The sequence below is a fragment of the Larus michahellis genome, chromosome 9, assembly GCF_964199755.1.
Source record: "Larus michahellis chromosome 9, bLarMic1.1, whole genome shotgun sequence".
NCBI classification, from domain to species: domain Eukaryota; kingdom Metazoa; phylum Chordata; class Aves; order Charadriiformes; family Laridae; genus Larus; species Larus michahellis.
Genome location: NC_133904.1, coordinates 28,208,458 through 28,234,312, shown reverse-complemented (window position 1 = coordinate 28,234,312; position 25,855 = coordinate 28,208,458). Strand labels below are relative to the sequence as shown.

The following is a 25,855-nucleotide window of genomic DNA, read 5'->3' as shown; positions in this document are numbered from 1 at the left end:
AAGGTCTAGCAGCTTGGCCACCTATTGGGATTACATTTTGCACATGCTGCAGATGTGGTGCTGTGAGAAAGCCCAGGGGGGTGGTGGCGTCTTGCTGCCGCTGGAGCCCCGTGCCGGGGCCAGGCCGGCTTTCCGTACCTAAACACGCCTGGAAAGCCGCAGCATCCAGATACCATAAGTAGATGTACTTAATTTATCACTCTGTTACTAGGCAGGTTTCTAGGCAGGCTTCAGCCTAACTTTTATATTTTGTGGTTACTGAAATAGCTCTGATCTTTTTTTGGGGTGAGTTCTAGCTATGGAGGTAGGACATCTGTTCCTTCACCACCTCTTACCTGCGCCCATTCTCTTTAATTATTCTTCCCTTCTTACCTCTTTTTGGACAAAATTAGACTAGAAGTTCTAACCCAGCTTGAACCCATCCAGCAGGTTGGGATGGCTGCACCTTTTTGGCCTGCTCCAAATGCCCGTGCCCGGCGTTCCCGCGCGGTGAAGCGGGTGAGATCACACCGGGTGTACCCAGGGCAGCAGAGTGGGCTCTGGCTGAGGCCTCGCTTTTCCCCTGGGGGAGGGTCACAACGCACTCGCGTGTTTTTAGTAGGCGTTAAAACTGTTGAAGAGGCCGGCAAAACACCAAAGGCCTACCAGGAGTTATTTCCAGTGACGGTAAATCTCAAGGGGACTCTTCCCAATAGTTTTCTCTTTTAACCGTTGTTATTAATGCAGTAACTGTTGCCCTGGTGGCAGTTCTGAAAACCCATAGCCCAAATGCTACCCAGCTCTGGATGTGACAAAACCCTGCAGTTCCTGAAAGTACCCAAAAGGCCTAGAATGAGATTGGTGGGGCATCTCTGCTCCCCCTGGTCTGGCAGAGCAGGGGATCCAGGCTTGGTCCCCTGGAGATTGCCCTGCCCTCGTGGCCCATGGCTCTGCAGGGAGACGCACTGTGTGTGAGGTGCTGCCCTTCAGTGTGTGTCCTGTTGACAGATTTGTAGAGACCTTGAAAAAAACTCCAAACAAACCCACGGAGAAACGTGTTATCTTTATTCATGGCAGTTCCCACTGCCTCCTTTTTTTCCCTTGCCCTGTTGATCAGAAACAGTGTGCTCCAGAGTCAGATTAAAACTCTTCCAATGTTTTCCAGGGCTCGTTGAGGACTTGAATTGCAACAACCAGCCTCGCAAATGGCAGTAGGTAGGGAAAAACCCACGTGGGCTACAGAAAACTCAGGGCGTCTTAGCTGTCCTTGGGATGATGTTGCAAGAGGAATCCATCAAACACAAGCGGTATGGCAGTGGCAAGCAGAGTTAGCATCCCACCGGTGCATGCGATGGCTTTCCTGTTGGGGATCTGAAATGGGCACAGCTTGTTATTCCCAGCACGGAGAGACAGCTGGGGACATGCTACAGCATCCCCGTCACACATCGCCAGTGGCAATGCGGGAAGCACTTTGCTTTCCACAGTTTTCTTGTTCAAATATCGTGAACCAAAACATTTGAAAGGCAGATACAAAACAAAGATGAAGGAGTGTGTGTCTCAGACTCCATGCATTCAGCTATCAAATAGGTGTTAGTTCTTCTCTGAGGACAACATGAAGGTACTTCTTTAGCCAGTTCTCCCTCATCAGTGATGCCTTAAAAGGCGTATTAGAAAAGCCACCCACTTGCTTAGCTATGTGGCCATAAGAAAAAGATAATAATTATCAGTACCAGGGGATCAGTTCTCTCTAAGCAATCCTTCAGACCTGAAGAAAATGCCATCAGTACCAATAATTTGGCTACGGGCAAATTCATCCACTGCGTCTGCTTTCTCCACGTTCATTGACAGGAATGCAAACAACTGGGGCGGGAACGCAAAGAGAATGAGGCCTTAGCCCATAAAAATGGCACTTCTTTACCACAACTGTATAAATCTCTGCTGTCTGAGTGGTTTGGGGCAAGATAATGGGATTGTTTGTGCTGCTGTGCATGCAACTTTGCTGCATTTAGCAGAAGCAGACTGGGGTCATATGAGCAGGATTTGGGTCTCTGCTGTGAGTTTACGGGTTGTTGTGAGGCATTTCATATGCGAAACAGCCACACTTACAAGGTTGTTTCCTGAAATCAACTGTTGTTTGGTGTCCAATCTTGAGCATCTATTAATGTTTGGCTTTTAGTATTTACTACGTTGTTTCATTTATAACTGTAGTCTGAGACACCCACATGAACGTACGTAGCGTGGACAGGCTGCCGTGGTGCTTACCTTTTCTTGCACTGGCCAATCAACGTAAATATTAGGAGGCTACTTGACAAACTCAGAATGACTGGAATGAGGATAAATAGCTGCTTGTCCTCTTTTCTGGCCACTGCAAAAATAAATGACAGCAAATAAGAAAACTCCAGCTTCCAGAGCGGGTCATATTACCTCTTACAAAGCTTGGCCTGAAGATGCAAACTCAGCCTGTCCAGGTTTGTTACCCTACATATATTTATTTATTAATTACAGATAAATGCCAGGCACTTTGTGACTGTATGTGGTAACATACTCCTCCAGGGTAACGTATATCCTGCATAGATGTAGCCACCGCTATGCGCCTCCTCCCTTCAGTGCCTCTCGGAGCCGAGCCGGTGCCCTGTAGACCCTGTGGGGTGCTCAGGAGCCGATCTGAGGTGCGGGGCAGCCGGGAGGACACCCTGCGGAGGGACTCTGACTACCAGGTGCCCTCTCTCGCAAAGCAGTCACTCCTCCGTCACAGATGTGCAGCGGGAAAGGTGCTGGTGCAGAAGCGTTAATATTTTGGGGCTTGCCTGCAAAGTGCCCCGGAGATGCAAAGCTGTAGGGATGGCCGTGCCGGCGTAGGGTGAGGGTGTCACTAAACCAGGATCCCACCTCCAAGTGCCGGACACTAGCAGATGCCCATGGCAGCCAGCAGCACTTGGTCCCAAACAGGCTTTATAAAGGATGTAAAAGAAACGCTGGTTACTTGGGGGGTTGGACTAGATGGCCGTTAAAGGTCCCTTCCAACCCAACACATTCCATGGTTCTATGATTCTATTTGAGGTTCCATACCAGAGAAACACTCCCGTGTCCATTCACTCCAAAAGCCCCGGTCAGCACAGAAAATATTTGTTCTCCCCCTGACACGAACACATGAAATGCGGCTTTGATTTGCTCTGGAAATTGTTAAAGCTGTCTCCATCTGGGTTGACACAGACTGAAAAACAAAACAGAGAGAACAGATATCAAGGAATTACGTGCCACCATCAGTAGCTCTCTGGCATGGCCTCATGTTTCAGAACATACTCTCCAGGCCCTGCAAACCCTTGGGTTATGTTTTGGCAGTTTTAAATGATTTCATCATAGTTTTGGACCAGTTAATGCCAATAAGATGGTTACGGAGATAAATCTAGTGGAAGTACACACATTCAGGCGGTGGGAGAGGAGGGCATCGTGTATGTTGCCATGTATGCCTGTTAATTTGTGGCAACTTTCATTAAATTAGGTAAGAAGACTCATGTGTAGAATATGGCAATTAAAGAAAAAAGTGTCCTTCAGGTGGCCCCTATGATTAATTACTTCCTGCCATTTTTGCTACCAAAACTGCATCTGGATAGCACACAAGGGAAAAGCACCACGCATAGAAGACGCGTTGCGGCCCAGGACACTTCTCCAGGGAGATAAGAATTATAGTTTCGCTTGAACTAGTGAAGTTGAACTTGAACTTCGACGAGTTGCACCGCCATATTCAGGAAAACAAGCCGGAACAACCTTTAAGGTTCTGTGACAGCAGCTTCCTGAGGGAGCAGGGGAGGCTCAGGGCCTCCCACTGGGATCTGCTGTGGCTCAGGCAAACGCTGTGGCCGGCGGCCAGGCTGTTGGGCAGGACCACGTGCCACGGCGCAGCCCAGCAGTGGTTTACAACAGTGCACGTCTCCCCTTGCAGGGGGTACCTACACCCCGTCCGCAGTGGGGTGCACACCCTGATTTCCCAGCGTGCCTGCCTGCTGACGGCCATCAGGCCGCGCTCCCCCGTCCCCTCCCCGCGGCACGGCGCGTGTTGTCCTACCGCCCAGGCAGCCTCGGCCTCCCTCTCCTCCTCCTCCTCGGCCAGCTGGACCTCGTACTCCAGGCACTGGGGTGGCGTCCCCCGCCCTGGCGGGCTCCAGGCCACCCGCAGCTCTTCCGCCGCAGACATGGAGACCACCAGCTGCTTCGGGGGCGAGGGTTTTGCTGGGTGGGGGGATAAAAACAGAGACGGTCAAGAGGTGCAATCACACAGCTCCTGAGGGAAAGGCTTCGGTTAATCACCGCCAGCCTCTGCCCCCTCTTCCCCATGGATGGGATTTCTGCGCGCTCCCGTCGCTCTCGGCCGTGACGCTGCAGGAGCAGGCCGTCACCGAAGCTGGAGGGGGGGGGTTCATTTTATCTCAATGCCTGGGCTGGGCTACGTCCTTGCTCTGGACTGCGGTGCAGGGGTTTTGAGACCCCGGGGCATGTGTTGTGCTCGGCATGTTCTGCTGGAGGGAAGTGTCAGGGCGGCCCCAGCCCAGCTGTCAGGCACCGCAAAAGCCTTGGCCGGACACTCGCTGCATCCCGGGAGAGGCTCTGGTTTATGTCAGATGCCCAAAGCCACACACGAAGTACGTGGCAGCACTAATTGAATCCAGAAATCCCGCTTATTAGCCCAGCGGGGTCCAGCCCCAGCCCCAGCCCAGCCCAGCGGGACCAACTATTTATCCGCCTGACATTTCCACGTGGGTAAATGCATCAGTGTGGTAAGAGCCCATGATAAAGAGCGTGTGCATGTAGGGGGTTATACGTCACGCTGTGCCTTCCTTCCTTCTGATGGGTTTGAAACCCACCTTCGCTCTGGCAGACCCCTCACGCCTTGCACGCCATTCTCCCCAGCCCCGAGCGTGGTTTGACCAGCACAGCCCGAAGGTCTCCCCTGTGCTGGCGGGTGCGGAGCAGCGGTGTCAGTTCCAGCAGGAGGAAATGAAGCCACCTCTGTGGCGGTGCTGCGAGAGCCCAAACCCCCCCGCACTGCGCTGCCATCGGTGTCCCAAGTTGTCCGGCTGCCGAGCGCAGCACTTGGAAGCATCCACTGAACGCCCCCCCCCCCCCCCCCCCGCAAAGGTGGGCGCTGAGCGGGGTGGCTCGCCTGTGAGCACTGCTGGAAACCAAAGTCCTTGTGGCACATGCCACAGCCCCTTCTCCGGGGGGGGGGGGAATCCACCCAGACACGTTACAGCCACCCACCTGCAAAAGCACACTTTTTTTTTTGAGCCCCCCCTCTCCCCCTCCCCGGCCCCACTCCATGCAAGATGTGAGCCTTGGGTGCGCGGTGGCCAGGCGGGTCCCCAGAGCCCTCTGCTTCCCCGCCAGCGTTACCTAGGTTGTGGAGGCGAAGGGTGGTGTACAGCGGCCGCAGCAGGGTGGCTGCCGCAGAACCGTTGACACAGATGCGCAGATCCTTATATTCTGCCTGGCTCAGATTTTGCAACACGCAGCCCATGTTTAGACCATGATCCTGAACGTAGTCGTCACACTGCGCGGCCTGGTCCAGCCCCTCGTACCTAGTGGAAAACAGAAAAAAAAAAAAAAAAATAACCAAAGCAATGGCAGTTACTACATGTGTTAGGCCTTTTTCTTTGAGGTTGGACCTAAGCCTCGAGTATCGCCTGTACCGGTCCCACCCTTGTCCTCTTCCAAGTGATCCGAAGCACAGTGTTATGCATCGGTCACCTGGACTCCTGCTATGGGAAAAGTGTGGGGAGGAGAAAAAAAACCAAATTAACACGCACAGATAGCTTCCCAGGTTGGTTTGTAAGCTGTGTCAGCCTCTCCCCGGGCCCGTTCCTGGAGCACAAGAGGCCTCACCAGGTGCCACTGTGGGAGTGGAGCCAGGGCAGGATCTGGCCCCTGCTCATGCAGACACCCGTCCTCCCATGGGGCACCATCAGCCACCAACTCTGGAACTGCAGAAAGGTCCCTTCCCAAGGCAAAATGCAGCAGTTTGTTGTAGGTAACATGTGCTGTGAATGTCATGAGTGTTAACGAGCTGCTGCTGCTGATGGCGGGTAAGTCCCATGCATTGACACGGGCATGTAATGGAAGCCCAGGGGTGGGAGTGAGGAAGGAGTTCGTGGGTTATTGGCTGACGTGCAATGACAAACCTGTCCTCTCAACTGCCTCCTGGTTTGGGGGCCACTCCCCAAAGCTTCGCTGCTGGAAATTTCCCATCTCAGACATGCTAAGGGGTGTTTCATATCGCCTTTTCAGACTCCTGCTGGGTTTGTGCCCTTGAGGCTGTGTCCAGTTCTGTGTCCAGTGCTGGGCTCCCCGGTTCCAGAAGGACAGGGAACTGCTGGAGAGGGGACAACAAAGGGCTACCAAGATGCTGAGGGGACTGGAACACCTCTCTCATGGAGAAAGGCTGAGGGATTTGGGTCTCTTCAGTCTGGAAAAAAGACAACTGAGGGGGGATCTTATCAACGCTTATAAATACTGAAAGGGTGGGTGTCAGGAGGATGGGGCCAGGCTCTTCTCAGTGGTGCCCGGGGACAGGACAAGGGGTAACGGGCACAAACTTGACCATGGGAAGTTCCACGTAAACATGAGGAGGAACTTCTTTCCTGTGAGGGTGGCAGAGCCCTGGCACAGGCTGCCCAGAGAGGTGGTGGAGTCTCCGTCTCTGGAGACATTCCAAACCCGCCTGGAGGCGTTCCTGTGCCACCTGCTGTGGGTGACCCTGCTCTGGCAGGGGGTTGGACTGGATGGTCTCCAGAGGTCCCTGCCAACCTCTACTATCCTGTGATTCTGTGAGGCAGGGCTGAATCCGGCCTCTGCGCTCTGCACCCAGTGACAGCCTCCCTGCACAGCACATTATGTCCGGGGGAAAAACCTCATGTGGTGGTGCTATAAAAATTAACTCCCAGGGATCAAAGGCTGCCATGGCTGTGTTCCCACCTACTCTCATCATACGGCGGGACCCAGATCCGAACACCTGGTTTTGTTACTGGCAGTTAAATGAGAGTGGGTTTGTTGGGGGGTGGGTTTGTGGGTTTTTTTAGGAACAAATCATGAATTTCCATGGTTTCCTTCAAGCAGACCTTTGTAGTTAGCAAAATGGTTTTAAATCAGTTTTTCTGCTTTGAAGACTTTTTCCAAGAGCTACGTGGAAACTATTTTTTAAAAAAACAGCTATCATTTTCAATGCGTAGCCCAAAGGCATGAAACCAAATGATTTCCTTCCTAGTCATCCTTACCGTAGTGTCATAGGAATTGAAGCGCAAATACAGCATCACCTTTGTCCAAAACCACTAAGTCTAGCTTTGCTTTTCTTGCGGAACGGCACCATTAGGCAGCAGTATAAAAGAAACAACTGGGAAACACGCATTATTACTACCTTTTGGCAGCGTGGTTGCTTGTATGAGATGTGCTAAGGCTAGGAAAATGTCTTCGAAGAGTAAAACTGTTAGTTGCCAAGAAGCCCTGCTCTTTGTGTAGGGTTCACTGAGCTTGGTAACCTCCTGCTGAATCCTGTCCTATAGAGATATACGCACTGTGGTCAAGGAAATGCTCAGCCAGAATAATCCAGGTACGTTCAGCAAAGGGAAAGCACACGGCTTTGTGATGGCCAACACGCAGAAAGCACGCCACGAGGGGTGGACAAGAGGGAAGGGAGAAAGAGAGAAGGCATTTCTTGTTGAAGGTCAGCACAAGCCTGTTTTTAAGGAAGAAAGCAGGGATTTGGTTATTTCCAAGGCACATGTTGCTCGGAGAGTTATTTCTGCTCATTCTGGGTGGATCGTGTAATATTGCCAGCCATAAAAGCATGTTTTCTGTGGCATTTCAGTACCCTGAGAGGTTCGCTTGATTGCTGGCTGGATGTTTTCCTATTTTGCTGATACATACCAATAATATAGCCCATAATGTACACCGCGAGGAGCGAGGAGACCCGGTTGCCAAGTGCACTTGAGGTATTCCCAGTCATGATAGATGCAGTGGAAATTCTGAACCTCTGATTCCAGTTTTCCTGTCAAATGAGAAGGAAATAACCAGTAGTTAGCAACGTACCAATTGGGCCCAGCAGAAATATCATTTTATGCCTTTGAACAATTGTGTGCTGCAGTTGAAAGACAAAAAAGGAGAAGAAAAGAAGGCCAGCTGCCGTTATTAGATAGATTTGCTGCCGAGTCTTCTGTTTCCTATAAAAGCCAGTCCACTGTGCTTAGAGCAGAAAGATGCACAACTGACCTTTTCATTGAGCAGCGGAGCTCATGCCGGGCAACCCAGCAGAGCTGGGGCACGGGCAGAGGGAAACGAGCCCCACGTGTCCAGCAGCCACAGCCGCAGCCAGTGGAAGCAGAGATGCTCTGGTGTCTTACACCTCAACGAGCCCTGCAATGGCTTATCCATCCAGCAACCCTCAGGCCAGGTTCGTGCAACAGGCTCATGCAAAGTGCAAAACCGCAGCAGGTACGGAAGGCTGCTCCTAACCTTGCAATGGGACCTGAAAGGCAGCATAAATCCAGTCACTTTGCACCTCCACGTCATCGGTACACCATCCTTTGAGCAGTGTCTGCACCTTCACTTCGGCGGTCCTGCTGAGGTCAAATCCAACTCTGATTTTTAGCTTCCTAGTAAAAATAACCTGGTTGAAAGACAGACTTTATAAGTACCTCTTTGGTCGCTAAGTGGGCGGCAGGATTAGCTACCATTGTTCCCGCTCTAGCCGCCACCAGGCTCATTGGTGTGCCTTAATGTTTCTTTACATTTCTGCCCTGCTTGTCCTGCCCAGCGCCTCTCCAGCACCCTTGTTCCCCCAGCTCTGCCCAGCCTTGCTGGCTCTCCGTCCCTCCACCCCACAGCACACCAGCAACCTCCAGACGGAGCAGGCTACAGTTCCCAGGATCCCCAGCAGCCAGGAGCACCAGGGAGGGTCTGATGAGGACATCGCTGTAAATCCGGGTGAAAGGCACTTGTTCCTGACGTGAGATCATCAGAAACAGAAGGAACAATGAGTCTTGTTGGAGGTTCCCATGGGAGGCACAACTGTACCCTGCGAGGATGGAGCAGCAGTGTGGGCTCACCACTGCGCGCCAATGGCCTTGGCCCTTTGTGGGACTTTTTGAGCACACCCTCTGTAGGGTTTTCTTTTTTTTTTTTTGGTTTCCTCAGACTTACTCGCCTCACTGTGCACAAGGGAAAAAGAAGTTGGCGAGAGTTACAACAAATGGCGAGAGGGCGTGGGTGTGCCGTTAGCCCAATCAGGACAAAATGAACGTGCCGTAAAATGCACATGCGTGCTGCAGCGGGAACTGCAATGGCACAGCCCACAGGCAGGCTGTTTGTCAGCAGCCCCAGAGGGTAAGAGCTGTGTTCGGCCATAGGATTGTTTTGGTTGGAAAAGACCTTTAAGATGATCAAGTCCAACTTGCCAAGTCCAGCACTGCCAAGCCCACCACTACCCCGTGTCCCTCAGCACCACATCGACCCGTCTTTTAAATACCTCCGGGGTGGTGACTCAGCCACTTCCCTGGGCAGCCTGTTCCAGAGCTTTCCATGTGTTTCTAAGAGAGGTTGATGACTCTTGCTTCTGCTATTGTCCCATGGATTTTTTTCAGATTGAGTCTTGTTGGTGACCTTATCTGCGGTCAAGGTTTTGGCAAGGTACCAGAGGTGATTTGTTTTCTCCTTTTTAGATCCGCCTTGTATAAGGCGCTTTTATTACCTGTGATTTAGGGAATTCTGACGTGTTTTTAAAGAACACTTTTTTTTTTTTTTCCCCCTTTTTGTTTTTCAAATGCCTGTTAAAATGACCACAGAAGAATCTGCACAGCTGCCAGCTGCTGCACGGCTGGGAGCGTGATGTGCACCACGACCGACGGCAGGTCGAAGACCCCCTTTCGTGCCCTCGCTGTTGCATTCCGTAGGTGAGATAGATAGGGTGGGAGGCACCGTGCCCTTCCCCCCGCTGCCGCGGGCTTCCAGGGGGTGGCTGGGCCAAACCCCGTTGGGGTGGTGGCTGAGAGCAGCCTGGGCTTTGCTGCCTCGGGCGGGCGAAGGGGATGACCAGCTCATGCGGGACATGACCAGCTCATGCGGGACACGCAGAAACCGCTCCCAGCAGGAGGCTGGGGTCCACGGCACCGCTAGCCCGCTGTGACTGCTCCTTCTCTCTCTCCCTCCCTGGTCTCTTGGGCCGGCAAGCTCTCCAGCACTCCTGCTTTAGGACGCGAAAAAAACCAACCAAACCCTCTTTTTCTTTCGACACCAGTCTGTATTTTGGGTTGTCGGGGGGCATCCTCAGGGTATTTTTCACGTGTTCCTCCGTACCTTGCACCAAGCAAACAGCCTCCTGCTGGGTTGCTCCTCTCCCCACACCATTTACTTCCCTACCCCGCAGCAGCTTTCATCTTCTAAGCGCTCCCAAAATATATTCCCATTGTCCTGTCCTGCACTGTCTGCTATTGCCCTGCTACACGTCGAGGAGAGGAGACTGACAATTTGATCATAGAGTCAACCGTATCTAAAAGACAAAAGTCAATTAGAAATGCCCTTCTGAATAAAGGGAATGTTAGAGCGTTAGGACAGTTAATGAAACGTAATCGTTTATTTATTCACCGCTTTGCATCTGTTGACTTTGGGTTTCGGTTCAAGCCCCATAAAGACTTTCTGAGAAGTGTAGTGCCTTTTACAATGAGGAATGCTACTAGATATTATTGGATTACTTTTGGCAGCAGGCACCACACCCTCTGACAGAAATAGCCCCTTCTCTGACTGCTCCGGCTGTTACATTTCAAAAGACATTCCCATCTGGCAAAAGAGTCAAACCGCTGGAACCGCCTGGCTTTTTCATGGAAAGCTGGAACTGCTGTGGTACCGCTCCTCCATGAAATGCAAACATAAACCCACGCAGGAACTAAAAGCAGAACAATAGCCTGGATTTAAGAGGGTTAAAACGTGCTTTGTCTTACCTTCCAGTCTCTGTCACCCATGTTGCGGTATTCCAACTTGTATTTGACCGCACAGTCACTGAAGGTTTGTACATTGTGTGGAGGCTTCCACTCTACATCAAGAGCACCTAAGAGTCCAGGATCGGTGATCTGAAGGTCTTGTGGGGGAGCAACTCCATTGAGAAGAAAGCAGGGGGGGAAAACAGAGTGTGGACGTAAAGAAAACAAACAACCAAACAACCAAACAAACAACAAGTCGTGAAATTTGATGAGCTGCCAGACGCGCAGAATGCCCCGGCCCTTCAGCAGCCGCTTCTCACACACGCACAAGCTTCTCCTGCCCTCCCCTCCAAAAACAGGGTTTGCTGATGCCCCGAGAAAACCCTCAAGGAGCATTGAAAAGGCACGAAGAATGCCACATCTTCGACACTCTTTTTCAAGAGGTTCTAAGCAAAACTACCGTCCTGGGGTGACCTTTCAGGGCCTGTATTTGCTTACTTTTAACTCATGGTATTTACTGGCTGTCAGGACAAGTATCCTCGCAAACATCGTGTTCAGCACAAACACCAACATAGGCTGACAGAATACAGCATGCTGCCAGGGAAATTTATATTCCTTAACCGTAACAGACACGAATCACCCGTATTGCTTTAAATATTCCTTTCAAGTAGGTTAATGAAAAGCCAAGACAAAAAAACATACAGAAGCAGAAAAGCCGAGAGTTAAAATCATTCTTATGTTGGATATCTGTCAGCTATACAACAGCGTGCTTTTACAGTCCATCTGGCTTTTATTAAGCTATCGTAAGGTGCTGCTATATGTTAATAAATCAGCATATATTATGGATGAATTCTGTACTAAGACACGCTCCCTAAAAGCCCAGCTCTGTATGGAGCTGTCATTCACATGACAAAAGCTGTTTGGCTATTGGCTTTTATTAGTTCAAAGGAAGTCAATCTTTGTAACATCCAAGGTCATTTTTCTCCGCTCTCCAGAGGAGAGGTTATCCATTCAGGTCTCTACGTATTCACTGCATGATATACTTTTTTCGCGGTGATTTGGAGCCCATCTCCTGGCAGTGTCAGTCCAGCATTGCCACCACTTCCCTGTTTGAGTCCAGCCTCCAGGTCCCCGGCTTCTCTGCCACCTTTCTCACGTCTTCATCATCAGGATTTGCACCATTTTTTTCCTTTTTGCTTTTTTAGTAAATCCATCGTGAAAGCAGACCCTGAGAATATCTTTCAGTGACAAGATGGTGATATAAATCAAACTTTACCGTGCTCCTTGGAGAGTTCGTGGAGAACATCCTTGGAGGATTTATTTCTTCTAAGGACACTCTCCCAAATGAAACACACCGCAAGCAGCAGTCTTAACATCCCCCTTTTCCCAGTGTGTAAAGCTCCATGGGAGATTTGTTAAGTTAGATGCCAAAGTAGGATATCATGGCAACGTATGTAGGGGGGTGCTGGGCAAGGAACAATACTTCATAATAATTTGGAGAAAAATTAGATTTTATGTATTTTTCTATGTAACAAGTAAAGCACTCTCCCTCCCACCAGCTGCTGAGTCCTGTGAATGCAGCCTGAGTTCGGGGGGGGAGGTGGGCTTGCTGCAGCTCCAGGGGCAATGGGGCATGGCCCTGCACGTGCGGTGTCTTGTACTCTGCGGCCCCACGTCCCTGCAGGAGGCGAGGGTCTGATACCACTGCGCTACAGCAGGCACCGATTTCCCAGCCCAGGCAGAGGAGGGGGAACAGGGGCACAGGCAGCTCTGCCTGTGCAAAGAGTGCTCGAGCCGGGCTCTTGGCGAACGTCCTAAGAAGACAGGCTGAGAGAGTTGGGGGGGTTCAGCCTGGAGAAGAGAAGGCTCCGGGGAGACCTTAGAGCCTCTTCCAGTCCCTGAAGGGGCTCCAGGAAAGCTGGGGAGGGACTTTTTACAAGGGCATGAAGTAATAGGGTGAGGGGTAATGGCTTCAAACTGAAAGAGGGGAGATTTAGATGAGATCTGAGGAAGAAATTCTTTGGTGTGAGGGTGGTGAGCCCCTGGCCCAGGTTGCCCAGAGAAGCTGTGGCTGCCCCATCCCTGGAGGGGTTCAAGGCCAGGTTGGACGGGACTTGGAGCAACCTGGTCTGGTGGGAGGTGTCCCTGCCCAGGGCAGGGGGTGGCACTGGGTGGGCTTTAAGGTCCCTTCCAACCCAAACCATTCTGTAATTCTGTGATTCTATGATCGGAGGTAGAAGCAGGGGTGAGATGAGGACATCTCACCCACCTCCCGGGCCTTGGCAAACATGCAAGGGCTCTGGGAAAGGGAGGACCAGTGTGGGGGACAGCAAGTCTACGGGAACCACGCTTGAAGAGATGCAGCTGCAAAAAAAAATGAATGAGCGGCTCATCCAGAACAGCCATTTATAGCTGCGCCGTGGAGGGAAGGGGAGAAGGTGAAGGGGTGTTCCTGCTGCCGGCCAGCCCGTGCCGAGAGCCCGAGAGAGGGCTTCCACATCACCAGCCCGCCGAGTCCTGGCGTCCAGCCCTGCCGTGGTAATTCCCATAACAGGAGGAGATCTGCTGGCAGGGCTGCGAGCTGGATTCTCCTGCGCTCGGGAAGCTCCTCCGGAGGGGATAAATGCTGAGCCTCGCAGCTGGGAGAACAAGGAAGCAAAAAGCTACTAGTTTTTTTTCGTGAGCCTGGTGAAAAGCTGGTCGAAAATGGAATGTCTGATCGGAAATTATAAGGGTCTGAAATGTGTTTCCATCCTGAGCTTGAACAAAACAATAATATTTTTTCAAAACAACTGCAACTGTAAACAGCAATTCTTGCAAAATAAATTTTGACTGGATTTCAGAGGGGATGGAAAAAGCTTCTTTTTGGGATGTGGCGTGCATTCTGCGATTTGATTGTTTTTTAAATGTCAGCAGTGCCTCTTGCCGTTTCTCACTTTCACAATATTACGTGACAAAGCAGACGCGTTCACATCATTCATACCGAACACAGGACTAGAAGTACTCTATTTCATTGTCCAGTCTTGAAGGAAAGGTGCTCCGGAATGCTTCTTGGGGGAAAAAAACCCAAACCAGCAGCTCCTCTGCCCGATTTGCACGGCGGTGAGTGGGGTAGTGATGTTCCAGCGAGCTGGCCGTGTGTCTCCTCGGCCACCCGTTCCCGGCGGCCGCACTCGCTCGCTCGCTCACTTGCTCCGTCACCGCTGCGTCGCTGACGAACCTCCTGCTCGTCCCAGCTGCCTCCCGCCACCGCACTGGGCCGGAGGTGGTGCAAACGGCAGCAGGTTTTGCAATTTTCCACCTATTTGGCCAGTGGAAAAATGGCAGCCTGCCAGGTGCGCCCCCGCCCCCCGCCCCGGGTCTTCTACGTCTGTGCTTCTCCGTGCCGGGTCTGAGAGGTGCAGGCTGCTTTCGCGTTTCGAGAAGCCCGTCTCAAGGGCAACGCTGCTTTGCCGGGCGCGGCAGCAGCGCGTTGGCTGGCCGACACGACAGGGAGGTCTCGGTGGCCAAGTTGTCACCTGTCTACCATGCCCCGTCTGAAGAAGGAGAGCTTTTGGGTGCAAAGTCCCAGCTACCAGAGGCCAAAAGGGCTGGGGTGCAGCGAAGAGGTGCTCGAGGGGTTGAAGCAAAGGGTGCCATTGCTATGGACGCTAGTTTGCAGAGCAATATTTTTTTTTAGAAGAAAGTATTATTCTCCAATTACGAATAAACCTTGTGTTTCTTACACCTGGCACAGTCTGTGCGGCTGGGACCACGCTTGGGAGCATTTATGTATCCAAATGGCATTTGTATTTGACGACTCTATATCAAACAAAATACTCGCTGCGCACCAAAGGCAGTTTCTGCTCCTTTTGAAGTTACTCAGAGAAATACCCACTAAGCACACAGTATGTTTACGCAATTGATTACAGGTTTATAAACCAGCCACTCGCTGTAACACACGCACACACACGCACACACAAAAGAAACGCTTCGGTTGAAGGACCAACTTCATAAAGCACCCGAGTTAATGTGAAGTGACACGAAGGGCACGCCGGGCTTTACCTGCCATGTGGGAGGAGGAGGAGGAGGAGGAGGAGGAGGCCAGGCAGCCCCACGCCAGGGCTGCGGAGAGAGCGCAAAGCCACTGGACAGCCATTCCGAGGTAGGAGGTTCCCGCTGGAAGGTGTGTGGCCTCAGGGAAGAGGTCCTGCGGCACACAGGCGAGGAGGCTGGAGGAATAAAGGGGAGTTGAAAGGCCTGAGCGCATCGGTGGGGCCCTGGCGCCCCTCCAGCAGTATCAGCATGACAACAAATGCCTTTTTTACTCGTTTACTAAGTCTGATTAATCATTTCCCAGAGGACTCTAATTTGTGACTTTTGGGGATGGCAACACGTGGATGACTTTGGCTTCATTTGAAATAGTTTCTGGCTAGCTAAGCACATTCTGTGAAGGCACGTCAGCCTGTACTTCAGTCACCGAGCTGTCTGCCACACATCTTCCGTGGAAAGAGTGATGCAGCCGAGTGACGGACCCGCCTGCCGGAGGAAGCGCCTCGGACCAATGACATTTCCATTTAAAAAAAAAACCAAACCCAAACCAGAATGCCCGAGCCTTGCCTTGTCCAGTACACAGACGTCTCATGCAGCTGTCACCGGTGCCTTTGGCTTCCCTGTTTTAGGATTTAGTCACCCAAAGGAAAAAAAAAAAAAAAACAAAAAACACAGAGAGAGAATTTCCTTTCTAATTCACCCTCCAGCTAAGAAGAAATGGCAGGAATGCTTGTGAGAAATCTTCTTAGTTGTCATGATAATGTTTGAAGGGGACAAATTTCTCTTGCTGAGCGGGTCTGCAGGAGGGAAGGTGGGGACTGAGAGGGAGAGAGGAGCAGAGTGTCCCGGGAGGAGCTTCTCCTTCCTTCACCTTTCATGCTGAAGGTAGGAATCGCTGCCTATGGACATACCAGCCCAGCCTGCTTCCTAATGCCAGAAATCACATGGATTACAGGTAAAAGCAATATATAGATTATTTTTTTTTTCTTTTTACATATGGATACAGGTATAGGTATAGATTAGATAGAGACTGGGGGGGGAGAGAGAGGTCGTATAGATTAGATATATAGATATCAATCTTTCTGAAAGCTTGAGGCCGCTGCTTGATTTCTGCTCGTGTAAGAACACGTCGTCGTGAAGACACAAAGCATCTCTGAGCTCCTTTCAGCCCGCCCGCCCACTGGACACTGGCCACGGAGTCGCGGCTAGAAAACGCGGACTCTCAGGCCATGCTCTGGCGCGGCTGCTTACTCCTCAGCACCGCGTCCCCGGCCCAACAAAATGAAACTGGGGCGGGGAGGGGGGGGGGTGTCTGCTGAAGGGCAGAGCTTCACGTCAGAGAGATACTGGGAAATCTGAGGGTTGGGAACCAACAAACCACCCCCCCCACATCGTTTGAAGAAGTGGCTGAGGGGAGCTGGAGGAGACAGGTTGTGCTGGGGGTGGGGGGGTAGTTTCAATTAGCCAGAAATTCTAACTAGCAACACGTGGCGGCAATTAAAAATACACAACCATTTTAACAGCTAATCTTCAATTTAAATTAATATTAACCCACCCACACCCCCCCCCAGGTCCACCGTGTAAGTATAAGCAATACCAGTAATTTTTCTGTTTCACTGTCAAATGAGAATGTATGGAGGAGTTCCAGCCAGAAGAAATGACCAGAATTACTTCTTCACGTATCAACCATGACACAGAACTTGGGTCAGTTCAAGGCTGGCTGTTACGCGTAAGTCTCTGCCTGAGAAAGGTCCATAATTCAGGACAAGGATGCAACGATGGGGAGATCCAGCTCACGGAGCAGCAAAAAGCAGCAGCTGCAGCTCACAGCTGGTGAGGAACAGCATCCAAGGGCTCGCACACGGACGTTAGTGGAGGAAGCCTTTCCCATTTCCAGTACAGTTAATTTTAATGTATTCACATGGTTTCACAAGGCAAGCAAAAATAAACGGAGACACACAGAGAGAGATTTAAAACCGGCGAATGCTCTTACCTGGACCTCTAAATGCATGGGAGCCCATCTGCCTCTGGAGTGCCGAGCTCCTTGGCAGCCTCAGGGCTGCTCTGCATTTCATAGAAATTTGGAGGTTTTTAAAGAGGCCGGTCTGTTCTCTTCAGGGGTCAGATGCCACATTGCAATGTTATGGCACTTGCCACATGATCAGAGGCTTTACTGAGCTAGCACCAGAGGGGACACTGCCAGGATTTATGAGGAGTTGGTGTTAATTGTTGTTATAATTGTGCTCAAGCAGGTCAAAGGTGCGTTTGAAGTGTTTAAATGACTCACTAAAATGAAAACCAAATGGCATAATCACTGCAGGCTGTCTGCCAGAGGCTGCCCGAGCCCCTCGCGGCGGTGGTGCACACAGCTGTCCCCGGCACCTCGTGTCACTCCAGCCGGTGGTCCCCACTTCCACCCACCGCAGCCTCCCCCGGCTCTGCCGGCTCCGGAGCCACCCCAGCTGCTCCTGCCTCTCGGGGCTCTGCAGGGAGTTTATAAAATCATCCATCCCCTCACTCCTCTCCGCTGGACTCAGCACGTCAACACAGATGGTCAACATGATCCTTGTATAAGCTTTGCCTGGCACCATTTACTTCATCCCTCCTTCCCTGCATCACCCTGTGAGCCCCAGCGAGCCCTCAGCCTGGAGCACCCTGTGCAGGGAGCGGGTGCTTCAGCCACACCTGGTTTGCCCCAGGTCAGGGCTCTGGCACCGCGCACACCTTGCTGAAAAAACACCTCCTGACTCCTGTTGCTGTGCTGGAGGATGAGCCAGCGTCACGACAGGGGTGGGTTGGTCCCTGTACTGCCTTGCATGAGTCAAGGGAATTGGTTGCAGCAACTCCCCTCCAGGAGGGACAATAGAGGAGGTTTCGGGAAGAGTGGAGCTGTGGCATGCGTGCCCCGACAAGCAACGGGCTGGATCTTCCCATGGCCAAATTTAGGCATATTGAGAAACAGTTCAGACATACTAAGAACATGAGAAACAGCATCAGAAATAGAAGGAACGCGTCTCGTTCAGAAGAAAACTGCCCTCTAAGCACCTGTACAAGACATGGTATCACTGAATTGATGCCTGAATGAATGTGTTATTGCTTCCTGGTTGGAGTCAATGGGAATGTTGTGGAGCAGCAAAGGCAGGATCAGGCCCCTTTCCCCCTGGCAGTTGTCCCCTCCGTTTCCCTGTGTGCACACAGGTGGAGCCGGGCCCCGGCAGGGCAGCGCTGCTGGCGGAGCTGGGGGGAGGCACCGTCACTTTGCTGGTGTGAAGCCAACCCCATCACGTCATCGCTATTTGGTCCTGGCTCCAGTAAGATGCCGGAAGGTGGGTGCCAATGGAAAGACCATGACCATCCTTCGCACTTTTGAACTTCTTGAACTTTCAAGGCAGTTGCAAGCCAAATTTCAGAACCTTTTTACCTTTCACTGTGCCAAAGATAAAAAGCGATCCCACACATCTGGTTATAGCAACTACCTCCTGGAACAGACACCAACTGCTGGGTGCTTTGAAAGTAGAGATGAGCATGAGGAAGAGCATTCAGACTACAAAGACCAGTTAGTCCTGATGGGTGCCAAGGGGAGCTCTGAAGTGGGGAACCAGGAGGCCCAGGACCCACCACTGTCCTGATCTGAGGTGGCGTTTGGTTTGGAAACAGCCCCAGAAGGCCCCGGGGGCTTTGCCCGTGGTTGGAGACCACCCACCAGGTGAACACCCCCTTGCCTTTCATGTTTCCAAAGCAAAAAGCAATAGAAATGGGTAATACAAACCCTGTTGCCTTGAGCACCCTGTGAATTTCGGGGGTGAGGGGCTTATGGGTGAGTTCTCCCTTCACTGCAATTGCACATTGCTGGCTGCTTCCTCCTTACTTTCTGCAAAGGATGGGGGGGGAAAAAGTCCCTTGCTGCTGGTAAATGTATGGCCCTGCTTTCAGAGTTATGCAAGATTAGGATTTAACATTCATGTATTTTCATTGTGTAAGCTACTTAAGCAGAAAAGGTCACACTGGACAGATCATTCGAAACAGATGAGAAACATTTGCCAGTAGGATCGATGCCAGTTCCCGAGTGCTAGAACTGGGTCAGTTCTTGAGAAAATTAGGCTGGAAAAAAACACATAGTTGGGATTTGCAATAATCGGGCTCCGGGAGGCTGCCGGCACCGCTGGAGCCCAGCAGAGGAGCCACGGGTGCAACTCCCCCACGCCACCCCCTGCCCACACCAGCCCTGCCCGGGACGGGAGAGCCGGCGGTGCTCAGGGCTCTCCGCTGCTCACACCGTGGCTCGTACTGACCCCACCTGCCCCTGCAAACCGTGGGCAACACGGGGCAAATCCCCTGCCCGTGCTGGACCAGAGCCTGGCGGTCCTGAGCTCGGGGCGGGGACAGGCAGGAGATCTGCATCATACGAACTGTTTTACAAATGCGGTTAAGTTGCAGAGAACTCCTACCTAAGGTGATGACAGGTTCACGGAGGAAGGGAGTAACAAAAATACACCCGATCTGGCTCACCAGCAGGCCCCGCACACAAGCGGGAGGGTGCCCCGGCAAACCCCCGTGCCCTGAGCTGTCCCCAAGCTGCCGCCCGGGCTCGGCCACCCACTGCCCTGCCCTGCGCCTGCCTATCCTCGCAGCCCCATGCCATCGGCAGCAAGAGACCCCTGCGCCAGCAACAGGCAAAGTCACGGGGATTTCTTCCTGTCTGCATGGCTTCCCTCCTACAACTGTACTTGGAAGCACCACCGACTTGTCCGGTTTGTTCACAAATGAGGGGTTTTGGGATTTGTCGGCCAGGTAAGTGACTCCTGGAGTCACCGTGTGCTCACAAAAACCTCGCAGGAGCTTCTTCCTCCTCTAGGAGCCCGGCCAGGTCCTGGAGCCTCACGGCTGCTCTACAGGGGCAAGATTAATAACGGAGCTGAAATCCAGGAAAGGCAAACTTGTAAAAGTGCCTCCAGGCTGAAGAAGGGACTTCAAAGAGCAGGGAAGCCCCTGGACCAGGTCCTTGGCCTCTGACAGGTATGCTGGGCAGGCGCCTGCAGAAATTAAAAAGCGCTTCTGTGAAAATCTGCTTTTGTTTGGGGAAATAAAGGAAGAGCAGCGTCCTTCTGAACCATCTCATCGCAAATGGCAAAGCAGTTGGCAAAGATCGTTACTGTCGCTAAGTCCAAAAGATGGACCAAATCCTTTTCGGTTAAAATGCATTTGTTACATTCATCCCAGTTGTGCTCAATAGGTTCTGTCAAGCAATCCGTTGCCTTACCACATAAAAATATTGGTATCTGATAGTTCAGAATAAAAGCTTTCAACTTTGTAATTCTGCTCCGTGTTTAGAAGAAGCTTCCTATGTGACAAAATAAAAACTGAAAGGCTCTAGCTTTGAACAGCCCACTTGGTATTGAACAGCATGTTTCACTGGATCCAAAGGGATGGTTTTGAAATTGCCAGTGGCCTGAAAAATCAATGGCTTCTAAAAGCCTCTTAACTGCCTCGTGTTTCAGGGAAGCCAGTCTCTTGTACACAACTTGCATTAAACAAGCTCGTTCTGAGGCACCGCAACAAAAGACCCAGCAATTCCGACCAGCCCTGTGGCCTCCAGCACAGACTTGAGAATTGCACCGAGAAGGGGATGTCACCATGAGGAGATGTGCGAGGAAGAGGAGCATGGGGCAGTGGCAATAGACTGAGTGTTGCAAGAAAAATCCCTTCTTTGCGTTAATAAATCAAACACTTATGACTCCCGTGGGACTTCAGGAAATGACGGAAGGAATACGGCAATGTCAGTGTCAATATTTATTCTTGTAGTGAGTGGAGACCTCAGTTTTCCTTATTTCTTTGTTGATGACTACCATTGGGGACTAATCCTGGCTTCGGTGGCGTCTCAAAGAAGGGACAGCAGCTCTTTGAATGTGCCTATATCACGTAAGCCAACAAGGCGGCTGCCGTGGAGCTGACGCCACTGAAATCTTTGCTTTCTGTGATCAATTCCGTTCCTGGAAAGGTCCCTCCAGCCAAAAGCCAAACGTCACGCTCTCTCTCTGCCTTTCAGCTGACTCCGCTGCAGGCTTCCTGCTGAGCAAGAGGCCCCCCCGGACTCACCCCCATCATCTCATCTCTGTTCCCGTCATTGCCAGGGAAGCGGTGCCTGTGCAGAGAATGCCTCCTGCCCTGGGAGCACGCCCTGGCCAACGCGTCCACAGCCGGCCGGCTGCTGTCTTCTCATCCCAGCCAGTCGTCGTCTTCTGCACCTCGAGCAATTCCTCCCGCAAGCTGCATGTTGCCTGTGCCCACACATTGGACTTGCTCAGACTCTTCCCCCCCACCCCCCGCAGCTGGGCTTGGGCTGGGGGATTAGCAGAGCCCATGAGAAGAATTTCGTTCTTATTGTGGCACAGTGTCAGCTTTTAACAAACAACTTGGTGACCAGGTTTCTACCCTGGCGCACCCAGTACACATAAAATTTTTATAGAAAAAAGTACAAGGCAAACTGAGGAATTAGATGACATGCGTAGCTGTGTCTGGGAACCAGCCTGTGGCGAAGATGGGCTCCGGGGACTGGGGATGCTGGGGACCAAGCTGGAAGGGGCTCAGCAGCACAGCCTGGCGCGCCGCAGCCTACGTTGTGCCACGAGATGCACCGGGGCGTTCCAGGGAGAACTGAAACGAAGACACAAAGCTGGCAGAGCAACAACTGCTACTAAACGAGGCACAAATACATCCAGGCAGAAATGCAAAAGAAGCTAAAAATTCTCTCCAGAGCAGGCAGGCTCTGACACAGCCCCCGAGGAGCTGGGGGGAAAAGGGCTGCCCGGTGTGTGGTGCAGACAGGGCTCCGACATGCGCTGCCCTTGCAGACCCGGCTGGTCCAGCACCACGAGCACTGGGTGCAACCGGGTCCTGTGGCTACAGCAGGCTCTGCCAGGGGATGCAGGTTTACGGGGAAGATCTGCGCATCCCTGGTCCCCGGGATGGTGCCATTCCCCTGTTCCCCCTCTTCCCACCTGTCTGCAGGCTCGGACCCGTGCTGGCTGGAGGCTGTGGGAGCTGATGGCCCTGTGCTGGGAAGCCCGGGGCGGCTCCAGGACCACTTTCTGCTCCTTGTACCCATCAGACTGAGCCGTGAGCCTGTCTGGAGCAGAGAACCTAAAAACATCCAAAGATAAATTGCTCCCGTCCACGCTGTCCTCCCCTGTCTGTCCCACAGGTCGGGCAGGAGCCAGCTGCAGACCCCGGGCACCAGGCTGTGACCGTGTAGTTGCTCATTAGGAGTTACAAAACATCCTCCATTTGCTTCCTCTCACCCAACCCATCAGCTCCCACAGGTGGACGCGTGGATCCCCAGCCGGCCCAGGGGCTGCCTTAGGAAAGGACAAAGTCTTCCCACCACATGGCTTTGAGCCCAGCTGCAAAATGGAGTTTATCTGGAATGGCACAGGTCTCAGATCTCCGTGCAATCCTGAGCCCCGCGCGAGCTCAGCTGCTGGCTAGAGCAGCGCAAGCTCCCAGGCTGGCTGCCAGCGGGCTGTCGAAAACCTGGGAGCACAGCAGCACGCTGGGAGCCTGGTGCCTTTCCACGAGAGCGGCTTTGTCACCAGAGCGACACGACGGTCGGCGGCCAGGCTTTCAACAGCTACTTCACTGCTAAATCCTAAGGGGGGAAAGCATTCTCACCCTGCCGCATCCTGGGGGCTCTCCTGCTGGGATGGCTGGGGCCTGCCAGGGCCACGCTGTGCCTTTCACCTGTGATGAATGCCCAGGTCTCAGCCAGCCTCCCTCCGGCAGGACACCGCTCACTGGCATCGCACCAGCATCTCCCTCCGCACTGGTGCCTGCCCTGCCTTCTGCTGATTTTTTTTTTTGGCCCCAGTAGTGTTTGCCCCCGAAAGCAGATTTGCGTTCTGCCTGTGGGTTTTAATCTTCCTAATTTAACACACCAGGTTTCCCAGGACAGCAGCAATCACGTCCAGTCTTGTTTTCAGGTTGCTCCAGAATTAAAGAGACAAATAAGAAGTCTGGAGAGTTGTAACGAAAGCAGAAACATTTCGCACCAAGTGCTCTCACAGTACCTGGGAAAACAAGCCTGGCAGTGGCTTAAAAAAAGAAGAACCTTAAAATAAGAATAACCTCATGGCTTTTTTGCCTCTCTGCATCATTTTTTTTAAAAAACTCAATTTTCTTCCGCAAGCCTCCAAGGCTTTGGGACAAGCAAAGTTAAGTTTCCCTTTCCTTCTCCTTTAAACTCCATCCAATGCCTTGCACCGGAGAGCCTGCGGAAGCGCTGGCAGGGGTCAGTGGGAGTAAGAGCTGTAAGATCCAGAGACCCTGCCCAGCTGAGTGCCCCAGCCCGGGGTGCCAGGGACTCCTGCAATTCCCGCTCCCTTCCCCTCTGCCTCCCGCCTTGCCGCCGGCGGGACGCGGCGCTGCCGCTGCTCAGAGCCGGGGGCGCGGGGGCAGGAGCGGCGGGGGCTGAGCGCCGTCCCCCCGCCCGCACTGCCGGGTCCCCGCACCCGCGGGGCAGGGACAGCCCGCAGGGACACCCCGCGGGAGGCTGGATGGGAGAAGCGATCCTTTCCCCGTTTGCCGTCGGAGCCCGATCCCGCCTCTGCCGCCGGGAGCAGAATCCGGCAGGTCCCGAGGGAGGAGCGCGGGGTCAGCGCAAGAGCAGAGCGGCTGGCAAACGCGGGCGGAAAAGGGCAAGGTCCAGATCGTTATCCGAGATTGGCCCTTGAACCCTGAGCTGCAGCCCCCGGGGGATATAAAATAGCCTTTCCCGGTGGGGGGGGGCAGGTGGTTTTGGAGCTCGGGGTGCCTCGGAGGGGATGGCAGCGCTGGCCTGCTCTCCCCGGCCCTCTGTGTCCCGTACAGCGATGACCAGCACCAACACCAGCCCAAAGTCTGTGTGTCTTATGTGAACACCTTATAAATAAAAAAAAAAAGACACCCCAAAAATGCTGAATGGATTTGCCCTTTTCAGGCACAAATCATTTGCCACCTCCCCCAAGAGAGCAAGTGTTAACCCAGAGTTACTGCTTGGCCCGGGAACAGACAGCCCCCAAACGAGATCTGCTGACGGCGCTCATCAGCACACCGATGCTGATTTAGGGCAACGCCAAATACGATGCTGATTTAGGGCAACACCCCCAAAAATGGTATCAAAAGCTATTAAAATCTATTTAAATCTTTAAATTAAATCCATTTAAATCCACCAAAGGGAAAACACGAGAAGACACTGAAGTTCGGAGTGAACACAGGAAGGATTTCAGAACACCCAGAATGTGGCTTGCAAGGGATGGGACACACAGTGGTTCAAGCAGTGGTGGTGTAAACACGCACCAAAAAGCCGTATAAACATGCCTGTCTGAAAATCTGCGATTCAGGCATCACCTTGACCTCTGAGCAGATGCAACCAGTTATTTCAAGAACACAAACATCAGTACCACTAAAAAAGAACAAAGTGCAGGAAAACTCTTAAATTTATATAGAAATGCTGGTATGCATAAAATCTGTGTTCTGCATTACACCTGAACAGCTACGCTGAGTTTCAAGAGCACACGCACCAAAATAAAATCATAATATAAAGCAGACAAATTCTCCCACCCTCATTTGGTTAAACGCATCAGCGAGTGAGTTGCTGAGATTTAATGCTGATCGTGCAATTATGGCTTACCATAACGCGTCGGGATTTTCCTTTGAGCCAGGTAACGGGGAAGACAAAAATCTTTACAAACTCTAAAAAAAAAAGCAAACTGGAACAGCAAAGTGGAAGAAAAAGTCCGGCATATGTTCCTGTTTCTAGAGAGCAAGTTTCAAGCAGCTGCATCTGAAGAGCCAGCCTGAGAGTCGTTTGTGTAGAGGATGCACATGAAGAAATAGGGAAGGGAAGACGCTGCTCCCTGCCCACAGCGGGCGTCTGGCTCCACATCCCCTCCCAGGCAGCAGAGCGAGCACGTTGCACACACGGGATGGAGCAAACAGCCCCACGCCAGCGCTGGAGGGATTTTCCTGCCGCAAGATGCCATTCGATCAGAACCCCCTGATTAATGTGTTTTGTGGAAATGTATCGGTTCCAGCTAACTTGCGAGAGGCTCCTGCTCGGCTGCCGGCCATCTCGCAGCGGAGCTGCCCGTGACGTCACGGTGGCATCACGGGGGCTCCAGGCTCTGGGCTGGGGGCTCTGCTGGGAGCAGATGGGAAACCCCTGAAAATCCTGGGGGGTCTGGGAGGCTGCAGCTCTCCCAGCTCCCGGCACCTGCGACGCAGTGACAGCTGCAGCTCCACACGTCCTGTACTAACGCTCGGCATCCCAGCTATGGGCAAGCAAGTCTCCACGGGCAGATGACAACCGGACTGCTTCATTTGTGGGAAAAAGGAAAAAAACCACCCCAGGTTTGTGAAAGAAAAACACTTAAAAGTTTTTATCCAATGGGAAATTTTGGTCTTTGCTTCCCCTCGGTCCTTCCGAACTGCATGAGGCTCCTTCTCATCAGGGAATAGCTTCGCTCCACTGTTATTTCCCGTCAAATATGTTTTGACCAAGGTCCTCATCGGGTGACTTGCCTTCAGCCAGGAATGTGGCAGGCGGGGAAAAACTGTCCCATGCAGTTACAGGCTGAAGTGACACTGGTGGGATGGAGCTGATTCACTGAGAGATCAGACCTCATGTCCTGAGAGGAGTCGCTGGCAGTTCAGTGAGGAATTGCTGGCAGGGATGCTGTAAGAGACGGACCGTGAACCCCCTGCTGAGGAGCAGGAGGCCCTCCAAGCTTTCAATGGAATGCCTCAAACACTCGCAAGGAAATTAATAACACAGGCCTGGCCTTCAAAGAACTGATAAGGCTAACACTTCTGGCGCCTGAAAGTGTGGGAGAACTGTCTTGTGAAGACAG

General features: G+C 52.3%; 1 protein-coding gene across 5 annotated transcripts; it reads right to left on the bottom strand.

Annotated features, from left to right (window-relative positions):
* Positions 1–1,023: 1,023 nt before the first annotated feature.
* Positions 1,024–25,102, bottom strand: IL13RA2 (interleukin 13 receptor subunit alpha 2). 5 transcript variants are annotated; one of them, XM_074601133.1, is made up of 10 exons: positions 24,637–25,102; positions 14,985–15,151; positions 10,962–11,113; positions 8,482–8,635; positions 7,897–8,017; positions 5,371–5,555; positions 4,046–4,209; positions 3,049–3,193; positions 2,242–2,344; positions 1,024–1,350 (listed from the first exon to the last, which is right to left on the bottom strand). In XM_074601133.1, the coding sequence occupies exons 2-10, from the start codon at positions 15,076–15,078 to the stop codon at positions 1,308–1,310; spliced, it is 1,161 nt and encodes a 386-aa protein (XP_074457234.1). In that variant the 5' UTR covers positions 15,079–15,151; positions 24,637–25,102; the 3' UTR covers positions 1,024–1,307. The 5 variants fall into 5 exon arrangements, with proteins under 5 accessions (XP_074457234.1, XP_074457235.1, XP_074457236.1 ...); XM_074601134.1 differs by lacking the exon at positions 24,637–25,102 and having other exon boundaries at positions 14,985–15,165; XM_074601135.1 differs by lacking the exon at positions 24,637–25,102 and having other exon boundaries at positions 8,482–8,621; positions 14,985–15,126.
* Positions 25,103–25,855: the final 753 nt, after the last annotated feature.

What these genes read in the sequence shown, in the direction of transcription:
- IL13RA2 (XM_074601132.1), bottom strand. Translation starts at nt 11,336, where the DNA reads ATGCTCCTTGAGGGTTTTCTCGGGGCATCAGCAAACCCTGTTTTTGGA. An exon ending in TGGGTGACAGAGACTGGAAG is followed by an intron (nt 8,636 to 10,961) that starts GTAAGACAAAGC and finishes TCTTTCAACCAG; the next exon opens with GTTATTTTTACTAGGAAGCT. An exon ending in AGGCCGAGGCTGCCTGGGCG is followed by an intron (nt 3,194 to 4,045) that starts GTAGGACAACAC and finishes TTTGTTTTTCAG; the next exon opens with TCTGTGTCAACCCAGATGGA.